This window comes from Salarias fasciatus, chromosome 4 (assembly GCF_902148845.1).
Source record: "Salarias fasciatus chromosome 4, fSalaFa1.1, whole genome shotgun sequence".
In the NCBI taxonomy this organism is placed as follows: domain Eukaryota; kingdom Metazoa; phylum Chordata; class Actinopteri; order Blenniiformes; family Blenniidae; genus Salarias; species Salarias fasciatus.
The window spans coordinates 26,745,512-26,762,774 of record NC_043748.1 but is presented as its reverse complement, the minus strand read 5'-3'; the positions used below and the strand labels follow the sequence as shown (position 1 = coordinate 26,762,774).

The window sequence follows — 17,263 nt, the reverse complement described above, 5'->3', positions numbered from 1 at the left end:
CCCCATCTGCTCTGTGCCTTCCCCTGACCCTGTGACCCTTCCCCTGGTCCGGCCAGACGTCACAGAGGCCACAGCTGCCGCCCACCTCCAAGAAGCAGAAAAAGACTCTCGCGCTGCATTTAGACACATGGGAAGCCCGCGTGCTGCAGGCTAAAAAAAGAGTCCGAGGCCGAGAACAGGGCTGGCGCCAGGAGGGGGCGGGGCTGGAGGGCTGGGGGGCTGGGAGAACTTTCTGGATACAGCTGGGAGTCAGACTTCCTCAGGGACAATGTGAGGATATGAGAGTTGATGACAAGTGGTGATAAGGGAGCGCAGGCCTGCCCCTCTGGGCTGGACGAGCAGCCGTACCCAGCCCTCCGTTCAGGTGCCTCCCAGCAGCGAGGCGGTCAGCGGCTCGTCTCTCCGGACAGACCGAACTGCCGAAGCCTCGGTTGCTGTTCTTGCATGCTCTGGTGGTGTTATGGCTTGACTCTGTTCTTTCTTCATTTGTCTGACACACGGCTCTGAGCTGCTCACGCTCAGCTGGAGCATCGTCCTTTTCTTTACGTCCTTTTTTTTTTTGGCCCGCTGTTCCCGTCAAACCCTTCAATGGCCCAGTTTACATGGTGTTTTTTTCAATCCGATTGTAAACAATCGTATTAAACGGAGTGTATACATGTACGGCATACAAAGCGATCCACGATGAATCCTCGTTTACAAGGACCCTGGGTGAAGCGGATTATACAGCGTCCTGTGACATGCGCACAAAGTCTCACGAGGACCTTGCAGGTCTTTAGCTCCGCAGCAGCAGTCCTCAGCGCCGAGCAGAGAGTTTTTATCTGCTGATATCTGCTCAAATAATGTCCCAAAAGTCCATGATACCTGATGAAGGAGCAGCTGCTCCCCTGGCTGCAGCACCGCTGTGTCGAGCAGCACGTCTCGTTGTGAGCTCTGCTCCGCGTGTCGATGTTTCGAATTAACTGGTGCCCGTGTTAACTTGTGACTATCGACAGTTACAGTGAGTGTGTACGTTTAAAGTCATTTGTGAGTCTTACTTTAACAACTGCTGTAATCAAAATGTATTTACACAGACCTCCGCCGTCATTCGTTAACACGGGAACCAGTTAATCCATAACACCAGCGGCGATGCTTGTATTCTGTTATAGAGCTCTTTATACAACTCGCTATTGCGCGATTTGGTTCCATCTCGCCTCTCCAATGTTTTTTCTGTCGGGATTTTTTACTAAAAAAGTGTTTTTCAACCACCGTGGCGTTCTCTGCTGGTTTTTTGACTGTGCTGCTTCCCGTTTACTGGCACGTCACAGGCATGTGCAGAACAAACACTCCCCCAGTACAATCCGCTCCGCTGTCAGGCTCGTTTATAAGGGACACGGAGCGGATTGTCGATCGGCGTAGACCACCTCATACAATCGGCTCCAAATTACAATCCGCTCCGAGTGAAGCGGATCCACTCGGTCGTTTACATGACACATTGTACAATCCGCTCCACGTACAATCCGCTTATACGTGGTCCATGTAAACGTGCCCAGTGAGGATCAAGCTGCTGTCACTGTTCTGGAGGCGATTCTTCAGACCTGTGTCACACAAATGAGAAAAGTGTTCCAGTTTTCCACTGGTGGTTGTTTGGACAACATTTCTGAGATTTCTGGAAGGTTCTTCTGGTTCCCACTTCACCTCAGGCCACAGATATGCAGACTCCACGCTCTGTGGTTCCTGCATGAGAAGATGAAGTGACCAACTTTTCCTGTTCATTTCAAACATCATGGATGGTTTAGGTGCAAACCTGCTCTGTCCCTCTGTGCAAATGAGAGGAAACCAGGTTATCTGGGGGGCTGGGGGTCATCTGCTCCAGGAAGACCCACAGAGACCTGCCACTGTCCTCGGAACAATGCGTTCTGGACTCCTCCTCACCTCTGGCCAGAAATCAGCCACTCATTGAGATAAGCGCGTCTTTCCGTCCAGACACGTCTGGCCTGTCAGCGCTGTCACCGACGGAGACCATCAGCGCGAAAACCAGCCGAGGGATTGAGGACTTCTGACTGTGTTCACGTGGATCTGCTGCTCTGTGCAGAAGTTAAACAGTAACTCTGAGGCAGAGGACAGACACAGGGTCTGGGTCCTTCAGGAATCTCACCGGGTCACGAAACACCCACGCCACTCCGAAGCCTTCGCACACACAACCAAACCAGTAAATAATGACTTCCTGTGAAAATGCATCGCAAGACATGCTGCTTCCTTTCATTCCCCCTCATCTTTCATGTGAGCTGAAAACATTCCCAGCAGGCAGTATTCCAGACCCCAGGGCGAGCTGTATTTCTGGAGGGAATGAGTTGAACATTTTGATGTGGTTCCAAACAGACAAGAAGGGAGTTATGGGTAGGAGGAAAGGGCGGGCAGAACCCGACCTGTTTTCTGCTGTCGGGCCGGTGACGCTCAGGTCTACTTGGTCTGCAGAGTGAGAAGCTGTGTGGTTAACACTCATCAAGCTGCTGCTGCTGCTGCTGCTGCTGCTGCCCTCGCTGATCTCCACCCCACCCTCTCCAGCCTCTACTTTTTCTTTCATTTCACATGTAGAACAAATTTGACAGCAGCCGGGTGCAACAGGAGATTCTGCAAAGCATGGCAGGCATGCTGACCCCTGACCCTGACCCTGACCCCACATCAGCTGAGAGAGGGAGGCTTCAACTTACTCACCTTTATGGCTACATTAACATGAGACTTTTAATTCCAGATAAAAGTGACTCACACTTTAAGTTGACCTTGCTAACAGCTAATTCTGAATAAAGTGTTTGGTGTATTCTCATTCTAAAGCAGAATTAAAGAAAGCCTCCATTCCTCTGGTTCTGGACGCTGGAGGAGAACGCCTCAGTCGCACGGACCCATGTCTAAAGCATGAACGGACCTTTATACTTCCTTTCCAAAGGTGTTAAGAACAAGCGCAATAATGAACAAAAACAGGTGTTTTTAAAGATAAAGACACAGTTTCGTTGTTCTTTTAGCTCAATGGCAATGGAGATTCTGTCCATCCATCCATCTTTATCCTTCACTCCGCAGTGTATTAAACAAAACTCCACATGTCAACAGCCTGAAAGCAGTTAGTCAGCATCCAGTGTCACTTTAACATCTGTGTGGTGGAAACCTTGAGCAGATCGGTCCGTGGAGCTGGAGGACAGACTTCCTGTCCAGGAACAGACTTCCTGTCCAGATGAGGACAAAACCTCAGGACAGCGCAGCAGCAAAAAGCATGGCATCATGGGAAAACAAAACACACGCAGCCGGCGCAGAGAGCAGACGGCCTGGACCAACGACGACACGGCCATGGGCCTGAAACACCTGAAAGGTCACGACCTCAACCCGGGAGGGTGGGGTTGAGCAAAAAATGTCAGCAGAAAGTAAGCAAATGGGCAACAAGCCTGTGTGTGTGTGCGCGTGCGTGTGAATCAGTGAATGGTGGACATGTGGTCAAACAGAGGGACTCCTCTCACTATGAGGACATTCTGTGAATCCAGCCTCTGAAGGACGCGTCCAGCGCTTCCTGCAGACAGAACTACTCGATCACAGAGCCGCTGGACTGTGATCTAATGAGGACGAAGCCTCAACACCTTCGTGTCTCTTCACTTCACACAGAAGAGTTTCTGCTTCCTGCAGCTGCGAGATGCTATCTGCTCTGATCTCACGTCAGTCGTCGTTCTGCTTTGTGAAACGTAGCGTCTGACCACCAGATGCAGATGAGGCCACATGGAGAAGACATACTGAGGAGAGTGTTATCTGAAATACCCACACACACCATGTACTGAAACATTCGCGAGCGAAGTGTGAAGTTTCCAGACACCTGCTCCACCCAGACGCACCACTGAGGAGGCTTTTTCTAAAACTTCATCTTTCAACCACCAGCCTCAGACTCTTCACTGAGTTTGCAGTGCACTAGCCTTCATAAGAAATGGTGCAGAAACATGGACAATCCTATTTCTCAAGCCTTTTTGAAGATCAAGTAAACCAGTCATCCTTCAATATTTCCTTTCATCAGGACACACGTTACTCAAAAAACTGACTCAAGCCCCTCTTAGAGTTGACACATTAAAATTTCGTTTTCTAATTAAAGCATATTATGTCCAACAAAACCTAAATATGTTTCATAAATGTGACCTAATTGTACTTCATTGGGCCCCCAGTACCACTCTTCAACTCAAAATAAATGTGTTTGAACAGTAGTTTTGTAGTGGTGGTAGTGCTGCAATGCATCATGGGAGTTTGGAATGGAATATTCAAGATTTAAACATTGTTTTTGTGGTTTATTTCGATGTTCTGATGTTAATACTGTTATTGGTAGTTGTGTTTTGTTGTGTTCTTTTTCTTCAGTTGAACTAAATAGTTCCGTTACTTTTCATGTCAAACCTGGAATGAGAAGTGTTGAGCCTCTAATCTGGTACTGCTGCTGCTCCTACAGTGCAGGAGTTTTGTTTTCTATCATGAGCACAGTTAGCAGCAGCATTACACCGCCGGGTATGATCAGCTGTGTCTCAGCTGCAGGTAGAGTTAGGCTGGAATGTAATTGCAGAACAGGGAGCCTGCTGTACACCAGGTGGAGATCCGTGTTTCTATCAGCCAAGCAGCTGCTGTCACTCTTGTAATTACTGCTGAATGGATTATTGATTTCATGTTTCCTTAGAATTTCTGATTCTGTCAACCAGGCTCACGGTTATTACAAATCCATTTTTCTTTTTAATATTACTGATGGGGGTTGATAATGATATAAAAGTCCTTATGTCTATTTTTAGGTCTGCTGCATGAGCAGAGTGACTGAAGGCCGCAGTCAGAACATCGTATCCACCTCCACTTTTCAAAACTCTGCGTTTCATTTGTTTCAAACGTCGCAGTTCTGAAAAGATGAGAGCAAAAGCAGGCTACACCATGTACTTTAGTTTTCCCAGTCATATTCTTTCCCCACAGGTGTCACAACGTTATCACACACTTTGTCACAGAACAGCCTGTAGATCTCTGGGATTTTGGGCCCACACGGTCTCAGTTTTGTGAATGTTGGAAAATGCTAGCTGCAGACTCTTGAGTCGCTGGTCGGAGTGAAATCTGCAGGAGAAAACATGATAGAAATCAATGATATTAACACTAATGACAATGTTTAGACTGGATCTGCCAAACCGAAGGCTAAAACACTCCCATTGAGCAAGACTCACACTCTGTAAATGAGCTGATGCTGCACTGAGCCTAGTGAACCTCATGATGCATTATGGGTCATGTTTATAGTGTGTGTGCAGCGATGTGAACACAACAGACCACACTGGTTTATGGTGAGCCATGACTATCAGAATGTTTCCTGGTTCCACTTCCCTGATGCAGCCGTCTGCTCGTCTCTTTACCATCAGTCAGGAGGCAGAGACCTGCCGGCGTTGAACCGGCCTCCGACCCGTCTGGACTGGAACACTGAGGCACTCGCTGCTCCACTGGAGAACGACGTGACGGACCGGGAAACCCGCTGAGGCCAGACGTCACATGACGTGGTCACATGACAGGAGCCCTCTGGTCGTCTGCAGTGCAGCAAACAGCAGGGGAGATACTGGAGATACGACTGCTGGTAACGGTCCCTCTAAGAGCGTCCTTCGATTTTTTTTTCACCTCTTCCACGTCATCAAAGCTCCGCCCCTTGTTCATTCTTGGGAAGAGACAGAAGTCTCACGGGGCTAAATGGAGGGGATACGGCGGATGGAGCAGCAGGGCCATGCCGTCTTTCATCAGGAACTGTTTTACCGCAGAGCCTTGTGGGTAAAACAGTCCCCCTCTCCCACAGCGCCGCCGCTTCAGCCCGACCGCCTCCCGGAGCGCCGCAGCAGGGAGGATCTTCCAAACAGCCTCCATCGTCCTCCAGCTGCCTTCCAGCTCCTGGACATGTCCACCCAGCCTGGTTCTGCTCCTGGTTCAGAGGCGCCGGAGCATTTCGGGATTTTTCGAAGAAGGGGGGGGGACTGTAGTAACAAACACTGGCTGTGAGCTGCCTGTGTGTCTTTGGGACGTGAAATTTTTCACAGTTATGCTTAAAGGAATACTCCACCCAAAAAACAATTTGGCCTCATTTTCTACTCACCCTCATGCTGAGCAACACTCTGGAGCACTTTAAAGATGTCTCAAATGCAGCCGGATCTCCGGGGGGATTTTCGTTTTCCATTTAACAGGGACCGTTAGAGCCCGGAAAAAAAAAGGTCTATAAAGTCCACAAAACGTGCCTATTTTCCTTCATACTGCTCGTCCGCTGTAATCCAAGTGTCCTGTGCAGTAACGTCCATAATTAATTCTTAATGAGGTCATTTAGTACATTTTCCGAGCCTTAACAGCGCTCTCTTGTACTTCCTCAATGCACGTCTGCACGCGCTCCCTGAACTACGGAAGCTGCGGCAGCCCGAGCCGGACGCTTGGCGCTTTCAGCAGGACACCGAATTCAAAGCTTTAAAACAGCAGCCAATCACGTTTGTGATTGTCCACAGCTCGGTCACTCACAGCAGAATATAAACAGCGGAACTTCTTCTTCTACGCTTACTATTTAGGAAAGCAGTCGCTGAAAGCGCCAGGCGTCTGGCTTGGTCTGCCGCGGCTTCCGTAGTTCAGGGTGTGCGCGCAGGCGTGTTTCCATGTTGGAAGGCGTGGAGCGAGTCAAGGTTGAGTGAACACTGAGGCTGACGTCACTCCGCTGAGTGTTTTCCGTGTTGCTGAAGCTTGCGAGCGACTGAAGTGCTTGTTGTCTCTCTCTTGCTATTACTTATTCACGAAGCCATCAAAAAATCAGGGTTACTTTCGCCCCCGATTGACCAGCGATCTCTCGTGAATTACATTTCTTCTCCACCGTTAGCGCCACCGGCGTGCTAACTAGCTTAGCGTGCTAACTAGCTTGGTCCGCCGGGACCGCTATGGCGTCCTCCCCTCTGTCTTCTTTTCTTTCCTGCTCAGTGTGCCGTATGTTGAGTCAGAACCCTGCCTCCCTTGACGATAGGGGTATTTGCGTAAAGTGCAGTGTATTGACAGCGCTGGAGGCCAGGGTAACCGAGTTAGAGGAGTGGCTGCGCAGATGTGAGGGGCAGGACAGCGCTAGCTATAGCCAGGTAGCGGCAGGGCTCGCAGCCCGCTCCCGCAGTGAGAGGAGTGTTAGCAAGCCTAGCCCCGCAGCGTGTCCCGAGCAGCCGGGACAAGACCAGGACCGGTTTGTGACGGTCTGGAGGAAGGCTAGTGCTAAGCACCGCCACGCAGCACTCCAAGAACCGCTTCACGTCTGCAATAGGTAGAAAATAATCCTGGATTTTTGTTACTGCCCGGATTGTTGGGTTGAATTCTGAGTTTAATCCTACCACTTGTTGGAAGGAAGCAAACATGGCCTCTTGCCTCTAAAAAGATGAATTATTATTATTATTTCAAATATTCACTTTATTTTGAAAAGTATTTGCACATCCCTGTCTGTTTTCTGGGCTGTGCGGTGGTGCAGTGACAGCGAGTCTCCAGGTTCCTGCCGTCCAGAAGCATGGCAGGCTGCCTGCTGGCTCTGAGGGACTGTGGCCGACCCCGCCCCCACCCTGTATCACACTGGGATTGGATCCAAAACCTGGGGGAGGCTCTATCAATATAGGAACTTCCTGCTGTGTCAAAGAACAAGTCATGGGTGTTCTCTGACAGGAGATGCTGACCGACTTCCTGTCTGCAGGCGCATTAACGTCAGCAGTTAAACAGCCCCCACCGGCGGGGTGGAGCGAGGGGTGGAGCAGGGTGGAGCAGACAGCTGATGCTCTCGGACAGCAGCAGGGGGTCTTTGAGGGAGCAGGTGAGGGGGGCAACAGCTCAACACACAGACAAGACCCTCCAGACCAGAGGTGAAGACCAGCAGGCACCTGAACGCCACATCGCTCCACCACTCTGGGGATGAGTCAGGCCCTAATTATGCACACTAAAGTGTGTGTGTGTGTGTGTGTGTGTGTGTGTGTGTGTCCAGGATATCCCTCTCCTTTCGAAGCACAATGAGCAGCTTCCTGTTTAGCTGCGCTCCTCTCGGGACTCTTGTGTAATTTCCCGCCGTCTGATGGTGACGCTCAGCGACCTTCATCCACGAAATGACCTTGGCTCTGACTGGAAATGTTGCTCATTCAGCAACGTCACAGAACAGCTGCAGGAAAGTCACCAAAAGATGAAGCGACTCACAACACGAGGTCATTCAGGAGTCAGAATAATCTAAACTGCTTCCTGACTTTTTCCATCATTGATGGTTTTCTTCTGTAAACGGTTCAACAGCTGAAAAGTTACTGATCATGGAGTTCCACAGGGTTCTGTCTTAGAACCTATCCTGAAGTTCGGCATGCAGTTCCTCACCCTCGATAAGCTGACTCAAGCCCCTGTTGGACACATGAACGTTTTGTTTTCCTACTTAAGGCCTGCGCCTGTTCCATGATGTGACAGTAATGTCTGGCCCTCCGTACCAACACGAATATGTCTGAACGGGGGTTTGCAGTGCTGGCTGCGATGATGGTCATGCCGCAATGCATCATGGGAGTTTAGGATGAGATATTCAAGGTTTAACATGGTTTTTGTGGTTTATTTTGACACCCTGATGTTGATAGTGGTGTTCTTGTTGTTCTGTCAGTCTGAATAGTTTGGACACTTTTCATTCTCGACCACGGACATCCGGGGAACTGAGCACGTCCGGGTGCGAGCGGTCCTCAGCAACCAGTGCGAGGGGCAAACAATCACGGACACTGCTGCTAGCAGAGCGTTTGTGTGGAGCTTGTTCTTGCTCAGTATTTGTTATAGATTGAGAGACACAGATATATAAAACGATGGTGAAGAATTGTGTGTTTCACTGCGCCAACGATGTAGCTCCACAGTCTCTCTTGTCCTTTTATATGATACCAAGCGAGGCTGCTGAACCGGAGAGGAGGAGGAAGTGGCTGTTGGCTATAAACAGAACGGCCGACAGCAAAACACCGGGAAAACTGCGGCTACCGAAATTGGACTACATGTATGTTTGTTCTGCACAGTTTGTAACAGGTAAGTACGGAAGAGCATTAGTACCACCCGTGAGGAAAAAAAATTGGAAGGGGTAAAAAAGAATGTCATCATGAACTTCGAGAAAAAAGTTGAAATGTCAAGAATAAAGTGGAAAAAGGATGTTGACAATAAAGGCGAAATGTTGAGAACAAAGTCGATGTCTCAATTCTCTTTGATAAATCTCGTGAGGAAAACAAGCAAAGCTGCGTGCTGGAGCATGGAGTGTAATGTACAGAGTAAGTTTGTGAAGTCATGCAACTATGTGCCAACTTTATGTGTTTCAAATTCAAGTATCATCAACCCAACATTGAAAATTATTCTATTATTCTGGACTCAGATCATGTTTTAAACTGATTTTATTTAATGACTGAAGTGAACACATTTTCAAATGATGATTTCATGACTTTGATAATGATGTTTTAAAACATAATGGCTTTATCATATATTGCCAAGATACCACAAACACTTCATATTCCCAGAAAAAATAATGAACCAGAATTTAATATATATACATATATATATATATATATATATATGTATACACACACACACACACACACACATATATATATATATATATATATATATATATATATATATATATATATATATATATATATATATATATATATATATATATATATATATATATATACACACATATGATTCCCTCCTCACAAGTCCTGGAAGAGTCTGGAAATCTAAAGAAAGTCATTCCCGCCGGTCTCTCCCTGGTCCTGGAGGTTGCTGGTTCCTTCACACTCCGGCTCTTCCACCTTGCCACGGGCCAGACTGTCGGTCAGAGCAGGTGCACCATGGAGCGGTGGATGTATCTGGAGGCGGTGCATTTGCTACATCTGTACAGATCGTGATAAAATCATTATCAATGCCTGTTGAAGAGCTTCTCCTTCAGCGTGCGATTGGATCTATAGATGGATCAGTAAGACACAAGGCGTCTTAATTCCTGAGGATTTGATGTTCAAAGCAGAAGCAAAAAATCTTGTAGAAATTGAAATATATTTGAAATTATTTTTTATATAAATGTAAAAATAAAATACATGTTATTAATAGACTGGAAAAAATAAAAACTAAATTTGGGGGCAAATATCACTGGCTAAATAGAGGAAAATTGAAACATTTAATAATAAAAAAAATAAAAGTTTTAATCACTGTGCAAGCCCTCACGGTCGCTACGGTCCCCTCCACGCTGTTTGCCCCTCTGGCTGGTAACTGAGGAAGATCACGTGGTGCGTGACGTCACGCCGATATCCAGAATGTCAAACAGTGTTGTTGTGCATTTAATCTGATGCTGTGACTACCGGTACTCCAAATTTAAAAATGTTATTATGCAACTTCCTTGCTGCTGAGAGCAATCAGCAGCAGAGACTGGCTGTGCAGCATCAGTCCGCAGGGCCACGGCAGTGTTGAGTTCTCAAATAATCCAGAACTCACCGTTTGAACTGCTTTATTTTACGTAGTGGACAAAACATGAGGAGACCTAACTCAATTAATTGGGTTTACACAGTCAAGGTTGGACCTAAAGGACCAAAACAAGCTGGACATTCTCTAATATATTGTAATATATAGACGCACTTCATTTGAGTTGGGCCACAGATATTTAGAGTGGAAATCCTGCCCAGACTGTGACTGTGTTCTAATGAGAACCTTTCTCTTCACATTAACGGGCTTCTGGAGGGACGTCAGCAAACACTCCATGAACCGATCCAGGGAGCCACACACCCGTCCACTGGTCCAGCTGGAGACAGAACAGTCTGGACCAGAACCTGGGCCAGAGCCAACTCAACCTGGAGACAGAGAGACAGAGAGAGAGAGAGAGAGAGAGAGAGAGGGAGAGAGAGGGAGAGAGAGACAGAGAGAGGAGGGAGAGAGAGAGAGAGAGAGAGAGAGGGAGAGAGAGGGAGAGAGAGACAGAGAGAGAGAGGGAGAGAGAGAGGGAGAGAGAGAGACACACAGAGAGAGAGAGGGAGAGAGGGAGAGAGAGAGACAGAGGGAGAGAGAGACACAGAGAGAGAGAGAGAGAGACAGAGAGAGAGAGAGAGACAGAGAGAGAGAGAGAGAGAGAGAGGTGTGTGTGTGTGTGTGTGTGTGTGTGTGTGTGTGTGTGTGTGTGTGTGTGTGTGTGTGTGTGTGTGTGTGTGTGTGTGTGTGTGTGGCCCAGCCCACTGCTGCGCTGTGTGCCAAGGCGCTGCGTGCCGCGGATCAGTCAGCTGCTGCTGTCCTCGGACCGCCAGACTTCTGCTGTTTTCCAGCGACTTTTGAGGAATTTAAGCACAAGTCATCAAAGGTGCGTAAAGCTGGTTTTTTTATTTAATTTTTTTTCTCGTAAACGTTCACAGCCTGGAAACAATTCAAACTCCACTTCTAGTTTCTCCAGTACTCAGTGTGAGTACGGGAAAATCCTTATAGGCGTGCAAATTCACTCCTGATAACTTTCTAAACTCTTCAGCCATAGAATACTGTTGTTTTTAGAATCCTTCTCTCCAGTTTGAGTTTTTTTTATGCGTAATTACGCATATACGGACTTTTTCATGGAGAGACGAGATCTTGTGTATAGAACTAGTTTAAACTCTGCATTAGCATTAAAAATAACTACCAAACTCACTCCAGCATCAGACTGGCATCTGCTGACTTTCCATCATAGCACAATCTCTACATTAGAGCAGACTGAAAAGTGAATTTAATAGTGTGTGTGTTTCTCGGTCTTAATCCTCAGATTATCCTTCTAACCTTCTCTCTCTCCCTTCTTGAACACAGACCGGCTCTGATCACCTCCCAGGGACAATCGCCACCACTGAAGTAAAAAAAAGACTTTTTTGGAGGCGACTTTTCAAACCACAGGAAATCCTCTGTGATAACATCTGAAGGAACATTTTGTGTTCTGGTGTCGCCTCAGCAGTGGACAGAATGCTAAAAACTGTGGATAGACTCTGGAAATAGAGGAGGCCAAGCGGGATCCTGTTCCACAATGGCCACGGAGTCTTTCCACGCCGCCTACGCCGCTGCGGCCCCCTCCACCGGGCCTCCGCCGCCCTCAGCGGGAATGCTCCGGATGTTCAGAGAGTACCAGAGCAATGCAGTCATCATAGAGCACTACAACTACACCGGGAAGCTGAAGGAGAACAAATACAAGGACGGGATGAAGCCCGAGGCTGTGGCCTTCCTGCTGGTCTGCCTGCTCATCGTGCTGGAGAACGCCGTGGTGCTTGTGGCTATCTGGAAGAACAAGAAGTTCCACATGCCCATGTACTACCTGCTGGGGAACCTGACTCTGTCCGACCTGCTGGCGGGATTCACCTACATGGTGAACCTCGTGACGTCCGGCGCCAACACGCTGAGCATGACGCCCGTCCTGTATTTCCTGAGGGAGGGCGGCGTGTTCATCATGCTGGCCGCGTCGGTCATCAGCCTGCTGGCCATCGCCATCGAGCGCCACGTCACCATGGTGAGGATGAAGCCGTACCAGGGCGACAAGCAGGGCCGGATGTTCGCCCTGATCGGCGCCAGCTGGGTGCTGGCGGTGTTCCTGGGCGTGCTGCCCGTGCTGGGCTGGAACTGCATGGGCCGCCTGGAGCGCTGCTCCACCGTGCTGCCGCTCTACGCCAAGAGCTACATCCTCTTCTGCGTCAGCGTCTTCAGCGCCGTCCTCCTGGCCATCGTGGTGCTGTACGTGCGCATCTTCCGCATCGTCAAGTCCAACACGCAGCGGCTGGCCTCGGCGCCGCAGAGGAAGGGCCTCTACCGCAAGTCGCTGAAGTACATGGCGCTGCTGAAGACCGTCACCATCGTCCTGGGCGTCTTCATCGCCTGCTGGCTGCCCCTCTTCGTGCTCCTGCTGCTGGACTTCTGCTGCCCCGCCCAGACCTGCCAGGTGCTCTTCAAAGCCGACTACTTCCTGGGCATCGCCATGTTCAACTCGCTCCTCAACCCCATCATCTACACGCTAACCAGCAAGGACATGAGGAAGGCCATCATCCGGCTGCTGTGCCGCCGCTGCCTGCTGGCCCCGGACGGCCGGCTGAAGAAGCTGGGCGTGCCCTTCCTGGACTGCAGCTCCAGCAGGATGGACGCCGCCTCTCACAGGCTGGAGGGGGGGCTGGAGACCACGGTGTCCTCTGGGAACTTCACACCCTCCGCCATCAAAGCCACGTATCCACGGACTGCGAACACATGACGCAGGAGCCGGAATATTCCAACAGACTAACGTCGGAATGAGGAGCGGAGCCTCGCTGGTGCAGCGCCGCAGAACAAACACAAACTGTTCAGAGCGTAACGTCTGCGGAGTTTCATGCGATAAAGCGAGCATACAGGCCCGGAGCCGCTCCTTCTGGGAGGAAAGACTTTTCACATGAAGAGGAATGAAAGTGAAAAATAGGATCAGCCCAGAACGCTCAGGGGCCCGGAGCCGGAGCCTATCCTTATCTCCACCGCCGGAGGCTCCTGTAATCACACGCTGGGACCAGCGGGAGGCCCACACCCTCAGCCCGCCACAGCCTTCTAATCTCCGCCGGGCGGGGTGTGGTCAGCAGCCGGGATGTGGGGGCGTGGGGGCGGAGGCGGGTGGAGGTCATGTAGCGCCTGGCTGATGGCCTCAGCTGCTCTGGCTCAGCAGCAGCAGCTCCTCGTTGACACAAGCCTGGATCTGAACATGCTGTGGATCCGTGGACCCTCTGAAGCTCTGCTGTTTTTCACTCCTCGCTTTAAGTTACGATGCCAGTTTGAAACGTGCACTGAATAAAGATGTGAAGGATTTTTACTGTCGGATTCAAGTATTTCTCAAGCTCAGGTTCTAAGATGTTTTTACATTCTGATTGTCGCTAATCTGGGTGAATTATCGATTCATTTCATCATAAATGTCTCTTTTGAAGAAATTTGAGAATCTCCTCCACATTTTTTACTAATATACTGAAATAAATATTGTAACATCTGTGACGCGTTTTCAAGTTTCAGGCCTTTTCTCTCCTGTTTCTTGCTGGACAGTATTAGACGATTGATGAAAACCACAGAAAAGGGCTGTAAATGGATCCCAGCAACAGCTGTGGATTCAGTGACATGGTGGTCATGCTGTGGAGGAAACGAAAATAAAAGGATTAGTAGACAAATGTGAAGTGGAGGAGCGGCAGCGGCAGTGCCGCGGGGGAGCGGCAGTGGCAGTGCCGTGGGGGAGCGGCGGTAGTGGCAGTGCCGTGGGGGAGCGGCGGCGCCGCGGGGGAGCGGCGGTGCCGTGGAGACCTTTCATTCTGGTGGATTCCAGCGGCTGCTCTGTGACGTGTTCAAACCGGCAGTGAAACGGCGGAGGACAGGAGATGCCAGCTCATCAGGAGAGCTGAATGTTGTGAATGGCATGAGATTGAGAGAGTTTGGCCTGGGTAGATCAACACACCAGGGAGGTCCAATTTCCCCGCAAATGTTTGCATTGGCTATCGAGCCATTAGCCGAGGCTATTAGATGTCACAACTGTATTTCTGGATATGGAATGAAAGGATCTGAATATAGAATTGTTTTGTATGCAGATGATGTTTTATTGTTTATTACTAGTCCTGAGGGGTCCATTCCAGCTGTAAAGTTGGTTATCCAAACATTTTGTTCTCTATCAGGTTATAAGGTTAATTTTGAGAAGACAGTCGCTATGCCACTGGGGAATTGTAGGAGGACTGAAAAATTTCCATTTACATGGTCTGACTCTGGATTTACATATGTAGGCATTCATATTTCGCCAAATGTTAGGAGCATTTTGAAAAAGAATATTGATGTGGTACATAAAAATGTTAGGGCTGATCTCACCAGATGGGTGGATCTTCCAGTGTCCTGGATGGGCAGAGTGAATTTAATCAAAATGAATGTGTTACCACAAATTCTTTACCCTTTACAAATGCTTCCAGTGCTGTTAACCAAAACAAATGTGAGAGATAATTAAAGAGACCTTTCAAAATTTATTTGGAGAGGAAAAAACCAAGACTGAGTTGCAAATCTCTTCAATTACCCAAAAATAAAGGTGGACTTGCTCTTCCCAGTATTATGCTTTATAACTGGTCATGTCATAGTAGAATTATTCATGAATGGATAGATGTGTATTTGAAAGAAAAAGATGATCCACTCTAATCCTGGGCATGGACTCCTTACTCTTTGAAGAGTCAACTTATGAGGAGGAAAAAGGCAACGAATCACAATTCGCTTATTGGCAACTCCATAAATGTTTGGCGAAACATGAATAAATACACTTCAGAAACTCCAAAGCTGCATTACCTGACACCGTTGAAGGATAACCCTGAGTTTCTACCAGGTGTTAATAGTGCTGTATTTCACAGATGTACAATATGAAAGTAAGAGTAACTGGTGATCTGTTTGATGGTCATATTCTTATGTCTTTAGCCCAAGTTCAGAACAAGTATGAAATTCCCCAAAAGGACTTGTTTTGCTTATTTACAGGTCAGACATTTTTTTCAGGCGAATATCAAAGTCTCTGAGGATGTAACGTTACCAACAAATATAGAGAAGTCCGTAATGAATCTTAATGTGAAGAATTCTATTATCAAGCAATCGTGTGCTAATTTACAGGACTGTGATGGACATAATGTCAGGGCACTAATACAAGATTGACTCTAGGAGGTCGCCTTTATGTCTCAAATGTAAAAATATGAATGGTACTTACCTGCACTGTCAGTGGAGCTGTCCAAACGTGTCTAAATACTGGCTGTGTATAACTAAGGAAATTAGTTCAATACTGAAGATGAAGATTTGTAAAGATCCGGGTCAGTACCTATTGGGTCTGCCATCTCCGAACAAATTTAAGGAAAAGAGCAAATTCAAATTATTTTGTAAGCTTTTATTTTTGGCTCGAAAATATATTTTGTTCAATTGGATTAAAGAAAAGGCTCCAACAGTAAGTCAATGGTATAAAGACATTTTTAAGGTATTACCAATGGAAGTGTTCAGCGCAAAATTAATAGGTAATGCCAAACTCTTTTTAGATTTATGGAATCCCTTGTTAGAATACTGACCCGCTGATCTTGCTGTCATTCTCCAAAGGAGTGCCAGCTCTCTAGAATGGAAAGCCCAAAGCATGTGTTTGAATGTCAGCTGAGTTAATGGTAAATGCTTACTAGTGGATGTGCCTGTGTCCTGTACGTTTATATGTACATATGTATATTTTATTGTTTACAACTCAGACTGCTCAGTGTTCTCTTTTTTCCTTTATTTTCTTTTCTTTATTCAATAATATATACATACATACATATATATATATATATATATATATATATATATATATATATATATATATATATATATATATATATATATATATATATATATATATTTATATACACATACATACATACATACATACATACATATATATATATATATATATATATAAATACATACATACATACATACATACATATATATATATATATATATATATATATATATATATATATAAAGAGAGAGCTGAACGTGGTGGAGAACACTGTAACTAATGTTCACCTTCATGCAAACCCCCTGCTGTGATGAAGGAACACGGAACCACTGCTGCTGCTGCTGCTGCTCAGCAGTTCTTCACTCTGCTTCCCGTAATGAAACCACACGAGAGAGAAAGAACCCTGAACTGCTGCTGCTGCAGGAAGTCTCCTCCGAGTCTGGTTCTGCAGGAAGTCTCCTGTGGGTCTGGTTCTGCAGGAAGTCTCCTGTGGGTCTGGTTCTGCAGGAAGTCTCCTGTGGGTCTGGTTCTGCAGGAAGTCTCCTGTGGGTCTGGTTCTGCAGTGCAGCCATTTACCATACTGGAAAAAGGCAGCAGAGCCCATGTGTCAGGTTACTTCAAGCACATTGCCATATTTTAGTGGCCTGGTCTGGCACAGTTCCCAGCATGTTCTGGGTGTCTCAGCCCTGAACCCGGTGATCCTCTCCTCACCAGACAGCACTCAGTCCAGTGCCCATCTTTACAGGCCAGAATTCTGCAGGAACAGGGCTCTGCAGAACCCGGGCTCTGCAGGAACCGGGCTGGGCCCCTGTTTCCTGGTAGAAAGTGTATTTGCCCAGAGCATTTCCTGACAGGTGCTCTGGCCGACCTGTGAGGCTTCAGGCTGTCTGGGAGTGCGAGTGAAACAAGGATGAAGAGCCTGTTGAGGAGGCCTGGCTTTTTTTTTTTTTTAACAAAGACAAGGAACAGTACAAACAAACATAAAACATTTAGACAGACACACACCGTTCA

The 17,263-nt window shown here is 47.6% G+C and overlaps 1 protein-coding gene across 1 annotated transcript; it reads left to right on the top strand.

Annotated features, from left to right (window-relative positions):
* The first annotated feature begins 11,205 nt into the window (after nt 1–11,205).
* Nucleotides 11,206–16,221, top strand: s1pr5a (sphingosine-1-phosphate receptor 5a). The gene is made up of 2 exons (XM_030089884.1): nt 11,206–11,338; nt 11,809–16,221. The coding sequence occupies exon 2, from the start codon at nt 12,020–12,022 to the stop codon at nt 13,223–13,225; it is 1,206 nt and encodes a 401-aa protein (XP_029945744.1). The 5' UTR covers nt 11,206–11,338; nt 11,809–12,019; the 3' UTR covers nt 13,226–16,221.
* Nucleotides 16,222–17,263: the final 1,042 nt, after the last annotated feature.